Genomic DNA, 22,765 nt, shown 5'->3' with positions numbered 1-22,765 from the left:
GTATTTCAATTTCATCTTTTGTGCCTACCAGACGTCTTGTCCTAATTCGTCGTGCTTTTCATCCCAATGTTCCGTACAAAATTAGAGGTGATGGATGATGATGAGTGTGATTATACTTGCCAAAGATGATGATGGAAAATAAAAGTATTTTATATAGGGAGGGCCTAAGTTACGTTTAACGTAACTTACGCCCTCTCACAACAACAATATCACTGGTGGGATTGGGTGCTGTTGCTGTGAGAGGTGCAAGTTACGTTCAACGTAACTTAGTGTCAGCCTTTTATATATATATCAATGTTCAACAATTAATAGTTGGAGAGATTAAGATTTTGTTGTGATCTATAATACTCGTTGATAGTGTCGCATCATAACTTATAGCCATTTTGTCGTTTATTTGGTTGGCTAAATAGGAGAAAATTGAAGGAATATAAAAGACAGCTCTCTTTCTTATATATATATATATATATATATATATATATATATATATATATTCTTAAGTGTGGATATTGTAATTTTTTTAATACGGATATGCTATTAGGCTGTATGGTTTAATAAAGTTATTTTTTAATACATTATAAAGTCGTGTGATTTAATAATATTAAAATCTAACTCTATTTATCCGCACGGCTTAAAAATGTGTTTACATAAAAAAAAAAGTGAGGGTGCTCGCGTTAGAAAAAAATTGCGTATATGTATATGTAATTTTTCTTTTTGTACAGTTCTGTTGTATTTTATTTATATAAACACAATTTTATTATTCTCCCACAAACAAAGTTAATGAGAGAAGATGTGTGGAGATTAATTGAAAAACTTAAAGGAAGGTGAAAATGGTAAATTTTTAGAAATTTATAAACGATTTGTACAAGCTATTATATCCAAATTGGTCGATATGTATTAGTTAGATAGAAACACAAAAATCAATATTACATTAATAAAAATTAATAAATTGCGCCATGTGTGGATGAAAATTAAATTTCCGAAAAAATTAATAAAAAAATTTATATTCCATTTTTATTATTACCTTGTTAGTCCTAAGGCATTTAACACCGCATGTTGAAAATATATTTACGAAGAATATAATACTCTTCAAAAAGGTTCAACTTTAACGGTAAATTGTCTCAACGGTCGAAGAGATCTAAAATTTGAACATTCTCAAACCCCCCCAAAAGGCCCCAACACTGCGAAGAATCTCACCATCTGCTCTTCTGTTTCATACACATTTCTTGCAAATTGCAACAAAGAGAAAAGGGAGGAAAAAGGCTCTTCTCTTGTTGAATCTAAAACTTTCTGAGTTTCCAAACATTCAAAAAACCTTAGCTTTTCATGGAAAACATTCAATTAAACACTTCTCAACTAATCCCAGAAAACCTAATTGTAGATAAGGGTTTTGACAGGGAAAAAGATGTGAACTTGAATCAAGAAAACAGAGCTTCTGCCATGGAAGAAGAAGATGGAAATGAAGAGTCTTTTGTTGATTCGATGCTCTGTGACTCTAATTCAAGGTTGATTCCTTGTGGGTTCATAAGATCTTACTGCACAGGTTAGTCTTTACTGCCTCTCAAGTTCTGTTTTACACTTATCATTTTTTGGCTTCTAGGAGAATGCTCCAAAATGAGTGCTCTTTCTTAGCCCTCTGTTGTTAGGAAACAAGAAAAGGAAAGTCTTTTGTTGAATCTTGTTGTCTTTTCCTTTTACAACGAAAACAGGGTATAGGTTTTTGTGAAATAGAGCTATATGTGTAGTTTATTTATTTCCGTGTCTGATTTGGTTTTACAAGTATGAAGTTGGATCCAAGTTATGGCTTCTTGATTTTTTAAAGGGAGCTAAAGTCTTGGGCTAAAATTTCTTGATGATTTTAATGATCGAATAGCTTCTTAATTTAATTTATTGCAATACTTTCTTGAACCAGGCGAATTTGTCTTATTTGTAAATGCTGGAGGTGAGGCATCAGATGAAGTAGATTGTAGTATGAAATTTTTGGGTGATACCTATTTCGAAGGAGGAAATGTCTTACGAACAAATGAACATATTTGTGATGCTGGAGATTATCCATTCATATATCAGTCAGCAAGATTTGGGAACTTTTGTTATCGGTTCAATGATATTCCTCCTGGGCACTATTATGTTGATCTTCATTTCGCGGAGATCATAAACACAAATGGACCTAAGGGAATGAGAGTATTCAATGTATTTGTTCAGGAAGAAAAGGCAAGTTATTACACACAAGGTCATTCACTCTGATTATATATTGGTTCCTTTTCCTTTGTTTTCTGTACTTAGAAACTCTACAATTGGATCAATGCAGGTCGTATCTGATTTTGACATTTTCTCTATTGTTGGAGCCAATAAACCTTTGCAATTAGTTGACATCAGGGTCTCTGTAAAGGAGGAAGGAACGGTTGTGGTAAGATTTGAAGGGATCAGTGGAAGTCCAGCAGTTAGTGGAATATGCATAAGGAGAGCATCAAAGGTGTTGTCAGGTACTGCTACTTTTAGTTTCTTGTTCAATTTATCATTTGGGAACACAAGTATGTTATATGTACATATTTGCACCCTCATGTTTATCTTACCTGCAAATTGGATACAGTTCCACAGACTTCACATGAATTTCTTAAATGTAACAACTGTGCTGCTGAGATAGAAGTGCCATCTGCTCAGGTTAGTTGCAACTTATATCAAGAGTAACAGCTTTGAGGTTTCAATTTGTTGCTTACTTAATTGTGGTGAGCAGAAGAAAATTATGCGAATAAAAGCTACCGAGAAGTATGAGAAGAAAATAGAAGAGCTCAATAAACAGTTCCAGCTTAAGACAAATGAATGCCATGAGGCATGGATGTCACTAACTGCAGCAAATGAGCAGCTGGAGAAGGTTAGGATGGAACTTGACAACAAGGCCTTTCAAACACTAACTCTAGGTAATGATGATGACATGTTTTTCGATAACTGTTTCATGGGATGGATTCCATTGGATGGACAACAAGTAACCCTCTTTATTGAGTGCATATACTGTGATACAAGGCTCAAACTTGGGATGGATTCCACTGGATGGACAACTAGTAACCCTCTTTAATGAGTGTATATACTGTAATGCAAAAGGCTCAAACTTCTGGAAATAGTAAATAATTGCATGCTCATTTATTATCTTTATGAAGGTTTGATTGCATCTTTTGAGTCAGGTCTTCCTACAATGAAATTTACAAACGACACTGCTTTAGGTAACTTATTTCATTCTTCCTGTTAGATCAAACTGTGGAGAAACAAGCAGAAAATTTAATTAATATCACAAGCAGGTATGAGTGTGATAAAAAGTATTGGGCAGCGGCAGTCAGTGATTTACAAGAGAAAGTAAAGGTAAATGATGAAATTTTATTTGGATCACGCATCGAAATTATTATTATTTTTTTTTTCTCGTTTGTGAAAGTTAGTTTTCTACCATGCATTTTAATGACCAACGTGTATGCAGATGATGAAGAAGGAACATTCTCAACTTTCGCGTGAAGCACATGAATGTGCTGATTCAATACCCGAGTTGAATAAAATGGTTATTGGAGTTCAGGCACTGGGTAGGTTTAGTTTTACATGCTTGGTGAGTTGTTAGAGAGTTAATCTTTGTTTTGTAGTCACTCACAGGTCATTCTGCAGTTGCACAGTGTGAGGATTTTAAAATGAAGTACAGTGAAGAGCAAGCAAAGAGAAAGGAGCTTTATAACCAAATTCAGCAGACCAGAGGCATGTTTTTTCTCCCTTTTTTAAATAATTTAGAAATAGATGTGCTGCATTATTTGTTGGTAATGTTGACTCCGAAGCACTAATATGTTTATTTGATATCAGGTAATATCAGGGTTTTTTGTAGGTGCCGTCCATTAAATAAGGTGGAGATATCGGCTGGATGTGCTACAGTTGTAGACTTTGATGCAGCGAAAGATGGAGAACTTGGTGTTCTGACAGGCAGTTCCACCAGAAAGACTTTCAAATTTGACCGAGTTTTCACACCAAATGATGGTCAAGGTGTTTATATTACAAACAATTGATTGATGGAATATAGTTTTTAAACTGTGGGAATTATAATTGATTTGGTGTTTTTGTTTCGCCTGAACAGTTGATGTGTTTGCGGATGCTTCACCATTGGTGATTTCGGTGCTAGATGGCTACAATGTTTGTATATTTGCATATGGGCAAACAGGGACAGGGAAGACATTTACAATGGAGGGTACTGAGCAGAGTAGAGGAGTCAATTACAGAACTCTTGAGCAATTATTTGAAATTGCCAAGGAAAGAAGTGAAACCTTTACTTACAACATATCTGTTAGTGTGCTTGAAGTCTACAATGAGCAGATCAGAGACCTGTTGGCTACATCACCGACATCAAAGAAGTAAATTTTTTTTTTTTAAGTAGACTTTGGGAAGCATGCTATTATCTTGAACTAAGTGTAGTCCAAAGTTGACTATGCTAGCAGATACAAAATTGTACAACAACAAAAAGCCTACTGACTTTTCTTTTGTGAGTATTTCTAGGTTGGAGATAAAGCAATCTTCTGAAGGATCACATCATGTTCCAGGCATTGTAGAAGCCAATGTCAATAGCATAAGGGAAGCCTGGAATGTACTACAGACTGGAAGCAGTGCAAGAGCTGTTGGGTCCAATAATGTGAATGAGCATAGCAGCCGATCTCACTGGTACTGAGTTTTAATTTTTTTCCCCCTTAATTTTCTTAAGCATACAAATCAGCCATTATTGTTCTGATGCATTTTTTCATTACTGATGGACCATGAAAATATTTGAACCTTTTTCACTCAGCATGCTCTGTATAATGGTTAGAGCAAAGAACTTGATTAGTGGCGAATGCACCAAGAGCAAGCTATGGCTTGTGGATTTGGCCGGCAGTGAAAGACTTACGAGAACTGATGTGCAAGGAGATCGACTCAAAGAAGCTCAAAATATTAACAGATCCCTTTCAGCTCTTGGAGACGTCATTTACTCCTTAGCAACAAAAAGCAATCACATTCCATACAGGTATATATTTCATCCAACTAAAAAAATAGTCACTTTCCGTATAGGTATATGTTTCATCTTTCTTCCATAATTATCATTCTTTCAGAACCCATTTTTGACCTTAAAATGATATTTTTGTTTGGTTTCAGGAACTCCAAGTTGACACATTTGCTGCAAGATTCATTAGGTAGATGTTGTCAGTGTTTGTTTTTTGATCTTACGTGAGGAGTTAATATTTCATGATTGCGTAGTCACTCATGTCGATGTCAAATTATGCATATCGCAGGGGGTGACTCCAAAACTTTGATGTTTGTGCAAATCAGTCCTTCAGAACAGGACCTTAGTGAGACTTTGAGTTCATTAAATTTTGCAACTCGAGTTCGAGGGGTTGAATTAGGTCCCGCGAGGAAGCAAATAGATACAAGTGAGCTTCAAAAGATGAAAGTGATGGTAGGTCTGAGGATTTCTTGTTGATGTCATATCTCCTCTCAATTGTTACATTTTTTTCCCTTTTTCTATTTTCTAATTAGGATTTTGGATTTCAACTTTAATATTGTTTATTTGTAAAGCTTGAAAAAGCAAGGCAAGATTCCAGATCTAAAGATGAATCTTTAAGGAAGCTAGAAGAGAACTTACAGAACCTGGAAAATAGGGCCAAATACAAAGACCAAACTTACAAAAACCAACAAGAAAAGATTAAAGAACTTGAAGGCCAAGTTTCCTTGAAGTCAAACTTGCATGACCAGTCAGATAAGCAAGCATCACAACTTTTAGAGAGATTGAAGGGAAGAGAAGAGCTCTGCAGTACCCTCCAAATAAAGGTAAATTTTCACTGGAATTATAATCAAAGTTTTGTTCATTTTTGTCTTGTCAATGGCTAACCAGAATCTATTTCATGCCAAAGGTCAAAGAACTAGAAAACAGGCTTAGAGACCGACAACAATCAGAGTCTGCAATTTTCCAACAGAAGGTTCTGCATCAAACACTAGACCTTAATATAAAAAGTTCTTTCCTTTTTCAAGTTTTCTTTAATCATTCAGTTTCTTGAAGATTATTGTTTGTAACATTTAACTGAGCTGCTTTTTGTCTAGCAAAAGATGAAACTATTTTTTGTTTTTTTGAAAAGAAATTTGAATAGACTATCATTTGACTTTGAACAGGTCAAAGATATTGAGAACAAGCTGAAAGAGCAAGAACGAGAGTCTGAGTCTCATTCCATTAGTCTTCAACATAAGGTTATTGCTGAGATTTCACTCACAGTGCAGAAATGCGTGTTTTTTATTAACAAATGAGAGGTTGGAAAACTATATTTATCTTTACGTTTAAACTTACAGTTACCATTTATTTTTTCAGGTTAAGGAACTAGAGTCGAAATTGAAAGAGCAGGAACGTCAGCATGTAGAGTCCTTAATGCTTCGTCAAAAGGTTATTATTATCTACTGTTTCTCTACAGAATCCTTTGGTAATGATTTACGAACAAGTATTAACGGCATAAGTATATAGGTTTGCAAGTGTCTAGCAGCAAGAATAGATGTTGTGCATATTTAATTGTACCCACCTACTATAAGAATTTTGTAGCTGCATTGGTTAGCCTGAATTTTTTGTTAATAGAACAGTATCACTTGGTTATTGACATTTGAAAACTAGAGGGAAATCACTAAACTCATGCAGGAAGTTCTGAACATCAATATATTTTTTCAGATTAAGGAGCTTGAGGACAAGTTGAAGGAGCAAGAGCAACAGTTTCAATGCAGGCTGTCTCGTGATTTTGCTGATCTTATAAAGTATACTCCTAATGAAGTTAAAACCTCGAAGGGAGATGATGAAGTCATGAGTGATATTGATCTTCGTATCCTAAGGAGTTCGAACTCAGTTAACCGGCCAATGAGTCATGGTTCCATATTGCCAAGAGGAAATGGTCATCAGCATGAGACAAGAAAGAAGAGAGATTCCAGGAGTGGTGAAACAGAGAACAATAATATCCTTAAATCTTCTTCATATGAAAACAAGAAAAGGAAATCTGACCCCCCTAGAGTTGCAGCAACAAGGGTGATGAGAACAGCAAAGCCAGTCACCGCCACTATACAAGGGCCCTCCGTTCATAAGAGAATTAACAGAGATCAGGTTCAAGGAATTAAGGAGAGGGATACTAAGAAAAAGATTTGGTCAAGATAGTGAATTGAAATCTATTTAACTCGGATTGCTCATCATCTATTGTTCTTCCATCTACTTTCTTTGTGATTGGAAGTTAAATTGTATCCTATTTCTGTTTGCCCAATCAAAAATGTAAGTGATTTACATAACATCTAAGTGATTCACACAACTCTTCACTTCTAATATGATTGTAAATTGGTTACCCGAAAATTTCTACAGATTGTGTATATTTTACCAGAATTCGATTTATCTTACAAAAAATGAATTTTTCCATTATTATCATTTAGAGTTTGTCAATAAGAAAGTTTAACTTTATTGCTGAAAATATTCATTTTCATTCTGTTTAAATTAGCTTATTAAACTTCTTGAACTTATGAAAAAAATAATCTCTCACATTATTATTAATATTATTTTTAATGATTGGTTGAGACTTGAGAGGCACACATGACAAGAATATAATGAGGTTGGGTATATACATCAGGTGGAATTAAAGGCTCCCTTGTTAATGGAATTTTAAAACGACTATTTTACAAGAACTTTTGCAGACCTAAAATAATAGTCCGACTTTATCGAAGTTAGTTTCCAATAGTAAATTCATCTTCTTCTTCTTTTTCATTTTGGAAGGACAGGAATTAATTACTGATAACAAAGGAAAACAAGGAAAATGGTGTTTGGTAGGCCCATAGATCCGAAAATCTTGAGTGGCTCTTGTGGGCTCCAGCCTGCGTACAATAGAGTCGGGCCAGCCGCTCTTTTAGGTAGCCCATTTGCAAACTAGCAGCCTAACTACCATTTTATAAAATGGAATTTTAGCTCAATAAATGTTTTTTCTTTTTTCTTTTTTAAAAAAGGGGAATAAACCCACATGCACTAGAAGCCTAAAATGTAAGAAATGAAATGATGAGGTTGAGGGGGGCTTGGTGGAAGGTGTGGGAGCTGTTAATTTTGAACTTCCAAGACTACAAAAGGCCAAAAAGAGTGATGATAGATGAAAACATTTTTCTCGTTCTGGGTGGGGTTTGTCTCTCCATTCTTTGAACACGTAACCTACAACACAGCAATACAAAATCTTATTCCCACACAAACGTTATCATTTGATGAAGACAAGTTTCAATATTGGTTAAATGCCTCCACCCATTGATTGCTTTGAACAAACCAACCCTAATCTCACGCTTCTTCGATTGGTCGAAATCAGCCGTCTGATGGCGACCATCTAAAAAGTTGATTCAATTTGATCCATATTGGACGGTTGTGGATAATAGCTAGCTAAGGGGGTGGGTTAGGACGAGGAGCAGCATAAGATTGCCTTGCCGTTAAATGTCATGAGCTTCTCGCAGGTGGTGAGTTGTGTAATATGACAGTTGACACAAGTAATGTAACAATAGTGTAACAAAAGTTTTCTCATAGCGAGTCTTTCACGTTAATCACGCTAGCTACTTCATGTCTTCAGCTAATTCAGTTCATCTTCACCCAATCTCTCTCTCTCTCTCTCTCTTCTTGTATCAATATGTCCATGTAATGGTTTTGTTGATTTGGATCGAAGGTCGTATAAAAACAAAAGAGAAAAAGGTGGTCGATATGTGATGTGTTGTGAAATAAATATATCTTTTGGAAGAATAGAATATCATTTTTCATATACAAATGATTGCCGCCTAAGCTTTCAAAGGGCTTCTGTACAGAAATAACTTCATTGTATTTATGTTGTTATTTGTAGGTAGAGTCGTAGAGACGAATATATATATATATAATTATAAAGGGTATATGCAAAGCAAAAAGCTAACACCAACAATATGTTCAAAGATGGGGCCGAACCTATATGTAAGAGGCAAAGAGTATATTTATTTGTAAACCTATATATAGAATGTTACACATATACAAATTAATGGTGGAGAATTTTACTTTGTGCGGTGATATGTAGGCTAAAGGAGTGGTTGGCCTTGTCAGTGGTGCAACTGAGTTAAAGCTTAGAGAGGGAGACAAAGAGTCATTTGCATAAATTTTACCGAAACAAGTATATTTTAGGAACCAGAATTAAAGCAATAAAGAATATCGAACGAAGAAACAAATTAATTGATTAAAGCCATATTATCCAGTAGAGTACGAAGAAGTTGTGGTCTTAATTAATCCGGAAACCTAGTGTAAGTAAATGATTGATGATTATTAACCCAAATTCCATTAACTAAACAGCTAGCTTGTAGTTAAAGAAAAGCATATTATGAATGAGTTAATCTTTTTCAAGACTATGTGGGACCTTTTGTGTTTTGCAAAGTAATCAAAAAAGGGAAAAGCAAAGCTTTTTCTCCCATCTCAGTAATCACAGTATCACATTGTGATACTGAGAAGCAATTAGCACTGAAGGGCTCATTCTCCAAGAGCCGAAAAAGCTAAAATAATAAAAACATTTTTGCAATACAAAACAAAGAACCCGAAGCCGTAGATGCCATATCTCTCTATCTTCCTTTCTTCATTCAAATGTTGACAGTGTTGTATTCAATTCAATACACTTTCAAACCACCACTTTTTCAGACACCACCAAATCACACCACACTACATCTAATAATTACGAAGAGGCCTAGGCAGCAGCAGCTATCACAACACACTGCATCTAATAATTACGAAGAGGCCTATGCAGCAGCAGCTAGCACAGACAGTCGTAGGCAAGGCTCTAAGGCTAAAACGCTGCAGGGCTAAACAGCAAAGGGCTTCATCGAGCTGCTGATACTGTGATGTTTTCATATATATGGTGACATTGCTCAGTAACTGATGAGGAGCCTGAGTCAGTGAGACTCAGATCCCTTATTTATAGTGAGAGAGAAATGAAACACAGACAGTGAGAGTTTTGGATGCTGACTGAACATAAAACAAATCAAAGATATGCCATTAAGTCCTATTTATTAACCCTCACAAAGATCCATCACAGATCCCCAAGACATCGAAAAAGTACAAGATTATTTTTTAGAATTAGTAGAGCACATCAAACTCTAGCTAGCTTCAATGAGAGAACTGATCATCATAACGCTAATCATACTCTAGATAGCTTCAATGAGAGAACTGATCATCATAACGCTAATCATACCTGCAACTTATGTAATTTAGCCACACATACTTTGAGAGGGATACTGAGGGAAAGAGAGAGAAAGAATTTCAAGCTCCCGGCCACTGCTTTCACTTTCATGTAAAACTAAATCTAGTCTTTTTATTGTTACCATACATATATAAGCAGAAATAGTCCTGCTGCTCCTGCATCTTTGTAGGAACATGCAAAACAACTGGATATATAATGTTATATAACAGACACCATCTGGGGGCATTAACATTAGCAAAGACATCAACAACTAAAAGTGCTTTTGTTCGACATCTAATTATAACAATAAGGGGAAAAGAAAAATTATACAGGTTGATCTGAACCCAAGATTGAAACTAGCTAGAATAAGCATATACCTAAATGGGTTTACATAATAATGTGACGATGAATCCTCTATCAATTAATTTGTTCATTTATTCTACCTCTTGCCCGGTACTCCTGATATGCCAGGTAGAGCTAGCTTCACATCTAGGGCAAACCACTGTATCGATGCAAATCACTCCATCCTTGAGCACCATTATTCCAGTTGTTAATTGTGTTATCATTGCCGCCGTTGCCGCCGCTACTTGTAGTTGTTGGAGTGCCAGCAGTCACTGGTGCATATGAATTCCCAAAGAACCATTCAGTTGCAGTACTTTCCCCACTTGCACCTTCTTTTCGTGAATTCCCAACTGCAGGAGCCTGTGGTTTTGATGAAATCTCCAGATTTTGAAACAAAATGGGTTGCGGTTTCTGCGTCTGAGTCTCAAGTTGAGCAGAAGCAACGGTTGTTTCTTTTTGATTCTCTCCACCAAAGAGCATAGCAAGTCTTTGCTGCTGCAGTCTCCAGTGCAAATCTTGATTTATAGAACTCAAAGACTCAATTGAAGACGCAAGGCTACTGTTGACATTTAAGGAACCCATTTCTTGAACTGCTCCACCGAAGGTATTAGCAACAATAGAAGAAAGTGGATAATTAAAGCCCGTCAAAGGATGATTTGCAGAGCTAGCAGATGGATCAAGACCGAAATAAGAAGGGCTCGTAGCATCTCCAAATGAAGAGAACTGGCTGCAGATACCAGCCGAAGAGGGATTCAGCCGAGGAAATGATAACCCACCAAGCTGAAAATCCATGGCCGGAGAGAGGCCATGAAAGAACTTGAAACCGCCGATCTCAGAAGATGAAGCGGAGTCTTTGGAGTCAACGGAGAGTCTGGAAGATGACTTGATCTTCTTGTTCTTTCTACAGCCGCCGCCAATGGGAACGTTGCGGAGAGCCCCTCCTTTAGTCCAGTACCTCCTGCAAGTCTTGCAAAAGTGCCTTGGTTGCGTGAGACTGTAGTTGTTGTAGTAGCAGAATTTAGTGTTGGGAGAGTCGCATCTGGGACACTTGAGGGCTTGCTCTTGTGGCCTTGTTGAAGCTGTTTTCCGGTTGCCAGCTGGGTTTTGGTTTTCTTCTTTGGTCATCACAGCTTGTGTCGTGAGAATATTTTCAGAGGACATCATGGGGGTGGCTATTAGATAACTCTTTGAAAGATTATGTTTTTCTATTTTTCTTTTTTTTTTTCCCTAGGACTAATTAAAAAGAGATGTGGTGCCTGAAACTGAAAGTTGAACCAAAAAGAAAAAGAAGGGGGGAGAAATGAGATAGATGTATGGCTGTGGGATGTGTGTTGTGTGTTGATGATCAGTTTCCTTTTACAGAGGCAAAGATACTCAATTGAATAGTTTCATGCATGGGGTGGAAATGTTGATGGGGTCTTGTGATATCCATCAAAGAGAGGTTTGGGACATATATATATTTATAATGGAATTTATAAATAAAGCTAATTAACGAGAAAGAGAGAGAATATGGGATACATCTCACTAGAAGAAGAAGAAGAAAAAGTGAGAGGAGTCTCGATATTTATATACGATCGAGTATAGAGAGAGAAGAGAAAGATTTATATGTGAAGTCAAAAGTAAGAAAGTAGATAATCTGAAATTGATCTGGTGGAGGAAAGGAATAGAGAGATCCGCAAATTACATTTAACAGATTGAATATATTTGAATTACTCTTGCTGCTGATTTAAATGAAAAATGTACTTGATGGAAAGAAATAATGTGGTAACTTTATTATTACTACATATAGAAATACTTCTTTGAAGGGTTCTATAAATTCCTTTTAAGTTAATTGAAAAATCAACACATAGGTTATTTGATATGTGATAATGACTAGATTACATGTGGATGATCCATACAAGATGCGGAATAAAACAGTACAAAATTTTAAGTGAAGATTTTCTAGGAGAAAGTTCTTCTGCTTAAGCATCAACAAATCATATATATATGTATATATATATATATATGTTTAAGCATCACTTTTATATATACGCATCCATCAAAATCCTTAAAAGAAAAATTAAATGGTTTTCATTTTTTATATAAATTACATGAGATAATAAAAATAACATATTACTAAAAAAAAACTTCTAATATATTTTAGTAGTTATTTTACATCGCACTCCTAATTTCATAATTTTTTTTCTACAATTTACGTTGAGAGGACTCCTTTGGAAGATTATTTAAAAATAAAAAATTAAACAACTTAGTCATCCAATAACTATAAAAAGAACTAAGTGTAAGATTGGATTATCATTAATTCATTGTAATTTTAAATAACACGGATTATTAAATTATTAACATCACGCAACAACATGGTTAACTTAAATTGTACAAAAAAGACTTGATAAGGAAGCCTTAAAAATCATTCATGATTTGATGCATGGGAGGTGAAATGGATAAGCGTTTACTTAAAAAATAATAATCAAAATGACAAAGAAAGATAGATTGAGATATTGATCAGATACCATTTAGGTAAAAAGATGAGTGAGAGGGCAGTGATGACAGTAGTAGGGGCTGATCAAGGAGAGTGTACTTGAGTCAGTGGATCAAGCTAGCTCTGGCCTCTGGCCGACACAGCAGCAAGCAGTGGGGCTCCGCTAGACACATCAGCCCTTGTCTATTCCTTTCAACGTAATGCCCCTTTTTACCCAATTCAACTTTAACAAGTCTCTCCTATATGGTAACTTACACGTGTAAAATTCCTTATCTCTTTAATCACTCACCATCATCTGGCTTTTAGGACAAAAGCTTTATTACCGAATGGGACACCCCCTCCGAAATATTATATATTAATTGTATCTGCTCATTTGCCCATATGGTAAAATAACAGACTAATTAATAAAACAACTTTGGCTATAGAATTCCCTTTCAAAGGAGACCGGCAACTAAAAAGAATGCGATAACAAATTAAATGGAACTTTAGGTCATAAATATTATTTATTTGTGTATTGGTGTGCTTTATTGAACTGATCAGTAAAGGCAGGCAGCTAGTTAGCCAGAGGAGAGGCCCATAAATGTCATATAAAAATAGCTATTGCTTGGCCTTATGTGGTTTTTATTCAGTCAGGGAAGCAGATGCAAGTACAACTCTGAAACTGCAAAGATATCTTTTTAATTTCCCTCCAACATTACTCAATTCAATAGCTGGGCCGGGATCATTGATCTTTAGCTCGTTGTCTTATTGTGACTTGGATCATGAAAATTTGTTTTCTAGGAACCAGGAGATCTTGTTTACTCTGGCATGCATGGGAAAGAAAGAGACACCTATGAGCAGAGATTTTTCCATTTCTCTCTAAATGAGCTTACAAAGTATGGGGCACTTTTGATTCCCTATAAATTTGCCCATCAGTCACTGTTGTATTGCAATGAAAAACTGAAGCATGGTCTCAGTATACTTGTATATATGTGACTATCAATCAATCAATATTGAGAAAGGTTCCAATCAATCAATATTGAGAAACGTTCCAAATTAATTTATGTATAATTACCAAATTGAGCATATAACTAATTAGCTAGTGGTAAGTACTAGTTAGTTCATTAAATTGCGAAAGAAATGTGGCAAATTTCCTACCGCCCAAATTAAGTTGTTAAGGGATGAAAATGTAAACTAGCTAGAGAGGAAACGTAGAGGAGCCGTAAAATAACAAGCTGAAGAAAAACAGCTTGATCCAGATGGATGCATGTGTGTGTGTGTGTATATATATACGTCAATGAATATGAACAGAGAGAGACAGAGAGAGAGAGGAACACGTGAGAGGGGTGAGTGGATTCCCGTGAGAGGAAACCGGAAACGAAGCGTACATAGTGATGATACTCACAAATAAACTAAACGCTAGCTAATGGTTTTTTCTTTTTGTTTTGTTTTTTTTTTGGTCTCTCTCAATAAACGTTACAAATATCTCACGGGCCTCATCCCCCATCTTCTTCTAAGTTCTATTCTAGCCACTACCTTCTTTCATCTTCCATTTCCAATGCCTATCCTGACCCTATGCCAACCTTACAGATTCATGCAAACTTTCACGTAATATTCCTAGATTCTTTTTTTTCTTCCCCCGAAAGAATAATAAATTTATTATTATTTTCAAGACAAGGAGTAATGCTTTTGTACACATTTTTTTTTTTTTTTTTGGGTTTGTTAGAGCAGAAACTTTATTAGTGGGAAAGAAAAAGAAAATTACGTAGGATAGAGGCAGAAAAGATTTAGGTGAAGCGGTTAAGTAAGGCCCAAGATTCCTCCAAAAATACCTTTAAGAATAAACTGCGGAGTATTATCTTACCACGCGTAAGAATCACAAAATAATCCACAGTTTGCCAAACCATCTGCAATCGAGTTTTTAAAAATGAATGTGAGCACATCGGAATGCAGTAGAATTAATATTGGGAACAAGGAAGACTAAAAGAAGCACTGTGAGCACAAACAACAACAGCAGATGAGAGTCACATTCCAATCAAATATATTTGCTTAATTTGAAAGGCAAATACGAAACGCTATTATGGTGATGAGAATCCTCATCCACCGAATACCAGAGCCTAATTTTGAAATTTTAATCGCAGACCTAATTTTAAATGCATTACGTATGCCTTGTTAATTAGTAGTTTTAAATGCATGGCAGCTTGATACTCAAGATAAATAGCATAGTTCTAAAATAATACCCTATTTCTAATACTACAAAGAAAAGAAAAAAAGGTTAGAAAGTCAGAACAGCCATAGCATTCATATCAATTATCAATTATCATTACAATATTATGACTTTGTGCATGGCAATTGATTATTGTTTCCTTAATTATTTGAACAGGGTGATTCCTCTGGGAATTTAAAAATACAAAAAGCTGGACAGAGCTATACCCTGTAGCCAGAAATGGCGTGCGTAGACCAACAATCAAGGTTCGTTAGTTAATGTACTATCACTATCACGTCTGATTTCGACATCAGACAGCAGATTGATTGCAAAATCAGTTAAATAAATTAGTAATTTAATTATTAGAACGAATCATAATGAATTTTATCGTACTCTAAATTTTTGTTTTTTTTTTTTTTGTTTGAACTTTTGGGGGCCCTTGTGATGTAGTTGTGCATGGTTTTATGGTCATCGTCTGCATCGTAAAACTCTACCAGAGGAGTCTCGATTAAACCACCCGTAAGTGTACGGGTTGAGCATGCTCTTTGCCTGGGGGTTCTTTCTTATTTCTTGTAGTTTTGGTCATTAGTACACTGTGAAGTCGCTCTCCCATGCACGTCTTCCGAAAGTTTGACGTTTCGCCATTTACTTGCTCTTTAAAAATATTTATTAGCTCGCAGTAATCAATTTGGTTGTGGTTGTTGTCGTTGTTGTCTTGAGCTCCATTGAATGATTGAATCCAACAGAAGATATTAAATTAACTTGCAAAAAATGAAAAACTACATATATCGTCACAGAACTCAATGACGAAGGAAACCTTTAATTAATTAAATTAAAATACAGCGTTAAAAAACTAATAAATTCACCGTACATCCTTATGTAATAATATCTCTCTTGCTCCCTGTGTAATGTATATAATTAATTAATTTCGTTAATTGCTACTGTCACACGACTTTTCTGCCTTGGCATTAGGGGTGGTAAAAATACTCGTTCGGTCCAGACCCGGGCCACATTCAGGCATTTTGAGCCGGGTAATTGTATGAAGCAGGACCGATCTTAGGCATCACTTGATAAACCCAGAACCTGGATTTTATTAAAAAAATATTATGAAATATATTTTATTTTAAATATTTATATTTATCTGACTTATTTATTACACATATATAAAGTTTTAATTACTTAAAGTTCATATTTTCATGTCAAATTTTATTAAAATAAATTTAAAACTTATAAAATTACCAAAAAAAAAATATACACATATAATATTAAAAAATATAAAATCTGGGTACTTGGATTAAAGCCCGGCACAACCTAGCCCGGGCATCTATGCATCCAGGTCGGGTCCGGTCATTGTGATACCCGGACCCGGCCTGGGATTTTGCCAACCCAACTTGGCATGGCCGGTAGGGTAATTTTCACTTGCCTTTCTATGACTTGAGTATTTTGAAACATGTAAAATTCAAGCATGAGGTAATATAAATAGAGTAAAAAAGGAAGTTTTTGCTTAATGACAAAAGAGATATAATATCAAAGAATATACTTTTTTATTTTTGATATTTGCATTAAATTAAATTTTAATCACATGATGTCTTCAATAAGCTCACATAATGTTAGAAAAAAAAAATAGAAGAAAAAAATAGAGAAGAAAATGATTTGGTAACACTTCCATTAACACTTCCATTTTCTAATTTACTTCAAGTTTAAAGTCATTTGACAACACCTCTATTTCAACAAAAATTTAACTGGCTTCTTTAGACTTAAATCTATTTAAAAGTACCTACATTTAATCAAATATTAAAATTAAATGAGATTTTTTTTAAAAAAATTTACATCAAGTTTAAAATTATTTGAAAAAACTCTTGAAAATTTTAAATAAATTTTCATAGTTTGCTTCAAACTAAAGGCCATTTGAAAGCATATGCATTTAACTATGTATTCAAGCCAATTTCAAGAAATTTGATTAAATTTGATTAAGTTACGAAATTACCCTTGATGGTAACAGCCAAACAAACTAAACATTTGGTCTAGAGGAGGTTAGTGTCAATTAGAGGACATAAAGCCCATCTATGGCTGGGTTGGAGATAGTTGAGGGGAGGTTAGTGATAATCACGCTGGCCTAAGGCAATGACAGGCTGACAGCTATCCGTATTCTATGAATGAGCAGCTAACACCCCTTTTAAATTCTTGAGAAACCCAACTTTTTATTTGTTTTATCTCTTTCTTTTAAGAAATTGCAAAAAAAGGACATAAAATTATTACATAATTTCGATTAAATTTCACTTTCATTTAGAATAAATTTTATAAACATACTTTTCCATAATAAAATTATTGTTATTAGATAATTTATTTATTCATTGTTTCATAATTATTATGCTTTCATCAACAAAATTAACTCTATCATTTATTAGGATTAAAAAATAATTAAGGTCTATGATTTGTATAGACATTTTACTTTGAATAAATTCATATTTGTCCTTTTATATAATTTCCGAGTAGCAATACAACCGTGATTACCAAAAAGAAGAAAAAAAAAATTGATATGAGGATATTGAATGGGTGTGAAAAGCATTACTCATAGTCCGTTGCAATGTGCACTGGCCCAATCCAATCAGTCGAGGCCACACTAGTTAGGCTTTTTCGCAAAATTTACCCACGTTTCGGCCTACTACTATTTGTGTTACGCTACTGACACCCCTTACAATTCTGTTCGAACCCGTTACACTGCAGTTACCATTTGGACCTTAATTTGAATTATATTAGAAACCAAATTGTCTAATTTAATAATACACGTTATTTTTTTAAAAAAAAAAAAAAAAACAGGGCTCATATAATATATTCGATTGAAATTCCTTAAAAGAACGATATTACAAAAACAAAGGTCAATGTAAACAATAAATTGACGAACAACTCCAAAAGTTAAAAAAGTTGGCTGTAGAAATTAGGGACTTCAGGATGTTGATAGGTTGGTAGAGAAATTTCTTTGAAAAAATCCTTTTTTTTCCATTCGATTTTTACAGTTAATTTTATTTATTTATTTATCTCTTAAAGATTTCTTAATTAATATCAGGAAACATCAATTACTTGCTTTCTTTCGTCAGTTGAAAATAAGTGTGGGGTTATTTGTGAAAATGAAACAAGCGAAATTAGAATTAATGTGATTCGCACTTATATTTTGTGGGGTGTCATAAGAAAGGGGTTTTTTTTTTTTTTTTTTTTTTAAATTTCTCAGACTAGCCCAACCATAGCAGAACAATTTTCAGAAAAAAAAAAACACCAGAACAAAGTTAAATCAAAACCTGAATAATTAATTTCAGTAAAAACTAACATATAGCTCGCTATTACATAAATTTGTCACACAGATGGAATATATGTCACGAAATTATTATTCTTAAAAAGTAAAAACAGTTTTGAAATCACAACAAAAGACTAACATAATCTAAAACTTAGACGATGTTGTGACTCAACAATAAACGCACATTCCTCGTTTTAAGCGCAACTCAAAAGGGAGAAAATTTAAGGAGTGGACTTCATTGTGTTTGCAACGTCGATGACAAAGCGATATCTAACATCGGCTTTAGCAAGGCGCTCCATGGCTGTGTTCACATAGTCGGCCGGTATGACCTCAATATCAGCTCTGATGTTGTGTTTTGCTGCAAAATCAATCATCTCTTGAGTCTCCTTCAACCCCCCAATGAGACTGCCACCAACTATCTTCCTCCCTGAAATTGCACAACACTTTTGTTAGCCGCAAGAGTTCCAAAGTAATATGTGTTTATAACAAAGAAAAATGAAGTAACATAAGCGCAGATCACTCGCCCGTGAGCAGGGGGAAAGCTGGTAGCTCTAGTGGCTTCTCGGGTGCACCAAGAAGTACAAGCTTTCCTTGAGATTTCAACAGTCCAATCAACGGCATTAGCGGGTGAACTGCAGATACTGTATCGATGATACCATCCATTGTGCCCATGGCAGCCTTCACAGCCAACGTTAGCAAACAAATCAATTTAGCAAGCAAGAATGATGGACCAATTCACCTCAACTCTCAATCAAAGAAACATGTTCAAAATAAGCGCACCCAGAAACAAAAAAGGGGCGAAAAAGCAGTACCTGCATCTCATCTTGATCACGACTGACCAAAAAGGAATCAGCGCCAAGACGTTCAACGGCTTCACTCTTCTTGCTAGGGGAGGTACTGATCACAGTCACCTTAACCCCCATAGCCTTTGCGAATTTGACAGCGACATGGCCTAGACCGCCCAAGCCGACAACACCCACATGCATACCAGGCTTGTCGAGTCCATAGAATCTCAACGGACTGTAGACTGTGATACCAGCACAGAGGAGAGGGGCAGTGGCGTCAAGTGGTGCGCCTTCAGGAATACGGACCACAAAGTGCTCATCGGCAACCATAGTGTCAGAGTAGCCTCCGTATGTGATGGTTCCATCATGGTACTTGCTGGCATAGGTCATTATAACTTTGGGGCAGTAGTTCTCAAGATCAATGGCGCAGCTATCACAAGAGCGGCATGATCCCACCATGCATCCTACTCCCACTTTGTCTCCGACTTTGAATTTACTCACTTTGCTTCCGACCTCTGTCACTACGCCCACAATCTCATGTCTGCATTTCCGTTTGCCGGTTCAATTTTTTAATTTAGTGACTTGAATTTCAGATGGAATAAAAATTGAACATAACAAAATACGCAAATAATAAAAACCAGAGGACCAACAAAACTCATATTCATTCGCATACAATTCGATACATTTGGTAAGTTAAATGTATTTCTTCATTATTACTTTCCTAATTTTCTTTCTAATGAGAGAATTATATTTAATTTCTTCATTAATACTTTCCTAATTTGCTTAGGCGGATATTTCAATTAGTATAGCAAGGGAATTGATGAATAAAAAATAACGTTGGTCCAGCGCAGCGATCAGACAGTACAGAAACATTTTTATTTTTGAGGTTTATGTGGCTTATTTAACACGTGCTTTCGTGGTGCAGACTCCATCGACACGCTTTCATTTTTTTATTATTGTTAATATTATTTTAATTCGTTTACTAATAAATTATTGAAAAAAATAAAAGACACAATAAGAAATCAGCCATCGTACTGTATACGATGACAAAACTGAAAACTATTAAATCAGATATATATTTATACATCTTCTTTCGAAAGAAAAGAACAAATTGAAAACAAGATATGATTTGAGAAAGCGGAAAACATACCCGGGGACGATTGGGTAAATGGCATTGCCCCATTCATTTTTGATCAAGTGAAGATCTGAATGGCATATCCCACAGTGAGTTACTTTGAATGTCACATCCTTCTCTCCCGTTGCTCTGCAAAAACAGACGATTTAACAACAAACGAAAATTAAAATTAAAAGAAAAAAAAGCGGAACCGCTAATCACTAGACATCAGACATGCATATTAAAAATAAATGCACGCATATATCTAATTTAAGCTTTTATTTATCATTGAAAAGATAACTATGAAATAAGCGTTAATAATATGAAATAAATATAATTTTTAAATAATATTTTTAACAATAATTAAAAAATCATATCAATATAACTTCTAAACTAAAAGTAACTAGTTTTTATAAAATATTTTATATTGTAATTTTTAAGTTATAATTGATCAATTTTAATTGCAAACACGACTTAAAAAGATTGATTGGAAATGGTATGAAGAGAAAGGGAAAGAAAAGAGAGAAAACGATACCTTCTGGAGAAGTGAAAGGGGGAGAGAACGCCAGAAGTGTCCCTGGCAGCCCATCCAAAGGCGTTCTTAGGGTGCTCTTGCTCCGGTGCTTGCCCCATTTCAGAATGAATTTAATGATATTGGTGCTTGTTGGCTTAGTTTGACGTCCAGGGTATTTGAATAAACAAGGTGCAATGCTGTATGCCGGGTGGCCTTGGGCTTTTATAGCAAGTAACAGCATCTTCCCATTGCGTTTGGGTGACGTACTCGGTGAGCAATTTTCCAATTCAATTCACCGACCCAGCCGTTCTTTATTGACCAAAGCCATTTTCCTCAAAATGGTTCTCGATTTCCTTTGTAGTTTCACTTTTTTGCCCTTTTGTTCGACGATTCTAGAAACACCATGACCTTCGATCGTGTAAAGCGTTAGGTATTAGTCACGTGCAAATGTTCATGTGTGAATGAAAACAACCCGTCACTGTTCCTTTACGGGAATTTTTGGCGATATTTGTTAAAAATAAATTTCAACTAACGCGACAATTTGTTGAAGATAAATAGTAATAATATACTTTTATTGTGGAATATAATGAGTCTTGCTCCTCAAAATAATTAAAAAGCTACAATAACCAAAAAAAAAAAAAAAAAAACTGAAAGGAGAAGACTTTCGTGATGTAATTTGGTGGCAAATAACACAACTTATGTGGACGACTTACTCGGTTATTTGTTACTTTTTTTTATGGCTTCAAAACTTTCAGGAGTGGCTATTCACGTGGCCCACGGCTGCTAGCCTACCGCAACACAATATTCTTGGTTTTCAATTTAAAAAAAAATGACACTGACGTACACCCCCATTGACTCCGCAAATCTCTTGGACAAGCTTATTATTAATTTTATATTTAGGATATTTTTATTAAATTTACTTAATTTTTTTTTATTATTATTATTATTTGCGTTTGATCAAAGTGGACTCTTACTCTCGTTACTATTTAATTTTTTAAGTTAATGGATTTAACATTAAAAAAGAAAAAGTCAAAGACAAAAGGCGAGAACCTCTTAAAAACATCCATCGTGTGAAAAGGTCAGTAATTAATAAAAAAAATAAAATAAAATAAGAGAAAGTACGTAATGAACTCGCACGACCTTTTGAGCACTTGAAGCCTCATGAATGAATGACCAACTTCCCAGTACTTGGTATGTACCTTTCTCCCTGTAAACTGTAGTTAATCTTCCCAGCTGCTTACATTCAATTATTATTTATTTATTTATTTATTCTTTTTAGTTCACACCTACAAACATCCTGGGATGTTCCACGAGATGGTTACACAAATTCGAGGCAACCTCTTTTCCTCTGTATACCTGCCTTTCATTTGTCGTTAATTAATTAATTAATTTTTGTAGTTTAGATGACAAGTTGGCTCTTGTGGACAAAGTTATTCAATCTGAATGTGGAAACTTTGACATGTGCACATAACAAAAGTTTTGAAAAAATGCTAAGTATCAAGAAAAATGAGAGAAGGACGAGAGAGTGAAGCATATGATGGGAGGAGAGAGAGAGAGAGAAAAAAGCTGACAGGAGAGAGAGAAGAAGCCTTCCGTCGCATAAAAGACAAAAAACAAAACAACGAGTTCTATCGATATCAAAAGCAAAAAGCAAAAACGAAAAAAAAAATTATCAAAATGTGCGAACTTTGAAAATTCTCTTTTAATTCGAGTAGAACGATGATTGAATTGCATTTATTTCTTGGGTCTCCCTAACTTATATATTTTACCATCACTCAAAACAAAGTGACGCCGACCTCAGTACCTCACATGATCCGCTCATATATTGTTTTTATTCTTTATCTTG

At 35.0% G+C, this 22,765-nt stretch overlaps 3 protein-coding genes across 3 annotated transcripts; 1 reads left to right on the top strand and 2 right to left on the bottom strand.

The window, feature by feature from the left end:
* The first annotated feature begins 1,100 nt into the window (after nucleotides 1-1,100).
* Nucleotides 1,101-7,372, top strand: LOC18037096 (kinesin-like protein KIN-14R). The gene is made up of 19 exons (XM_006426178.2): nucleotides 1,101-1,540; nucleotides 1,910-2,208; nucleotides 2,306-2,480; nucleotides 2,588-2,658; nucleotides 2,732-2,915; nucleotides 3,242-3,351; nucleotides 3,464-3,563; nucleotides 3,643-3,729; nucleotides 3,832-4,008; nucleotides 4,100-4,373; nucleotides 4,516-4,677; nucleotides 4,799-5,014; nucleotides 5,143-5,180; nucleotides 5,280-5,443; nucleotides 5,563-5,814; nucleotides 5,898-5,963; nucleotides 6,154-6,228; nucleotides 6,347-6,418; nucleotides 6,695-7,372. Exons 1-19 carry the CDS (start codon nucleotides 1,324-1,326, stop codon nucleotides 7,166-7,168), a joined length of 3,213 nt encoding a protein of 1,070 aa, XP_006426241.1. The 5' UTR covers nucleotides 1,101-1,323; the 3' UTR covers nucleotides 7,169-7,372.
* Nucleotides 7,373-10,302: 2,930 nt separating this feature from the next.
* Nucleotides 10,303-12,023, bottom strand: LOC18037237 (dof zinc finger protein DOF5.7). The gene has a single exon (XM_006426177.2). The coding sequence runs from the start codon at nucleotides 11,715-11,717 to the stop codon at nucleotides 10,701-10,703; it is 1,017 nt and encodes a 338-aa protein (XP_006426240.1). The 5' UTR covers nucleotides 11,718-12,023; the 3' UTR covers nucleotides 10,303-10,700.
* A 6,472-nt stretch (nucleotides 12,024-18,495) lies between these two features.
* Nucleotides 18,496-21,134, bottom strand: LOC18037155 (probable mannitol dehydrogenase). The gene is made up of 5 exons (XM_006426176.2): nucleotides 20,941-21,134; nucleotides 20,442-20,555; nucleotides 19,319-19,832; nucleotides 19,031-19,184; nucleotides 18,496-18,933 (listed from the first exon to the last, which is right to left on the bottom strand). The coding sequence occupies exons 1-5, from the start codon at nucleotides 21,036-21,038 to the stop codon at nucleotides 18,728-18,730; spliced, it is 1,086 nt and encodes a 361-aa protein (XP_006426239.1). The 5' UTR covers nucleotides 21,039-21,134; the 3' UTR covers nucleotides 18,496-18,727.
* Nucleotides 21,135-22,765: the final 1,631 nt, after the last annotated feature.

The sequence above is a fragment of the Citrus clementina genome, unplaced genomic scaffold (assembly GCF_000493195.1).
Source record: "Citrus clementina cultivar Clemenules unplaced genomic scaffold, Citrus_clementina_v1.0 scaffold_7, whole genome shotgun sequence".
Taxonomy (NCBI): domain Eukaryota; kingdom Viridiplantae; phylum Streptophyta; class Magnoliopsida; order Sapindales; family Rutaceae; genus Citrus; species Citrus x clementina.
This window is presented reverse-complemented; position numbering and strand designations above follow the sequence as displayed.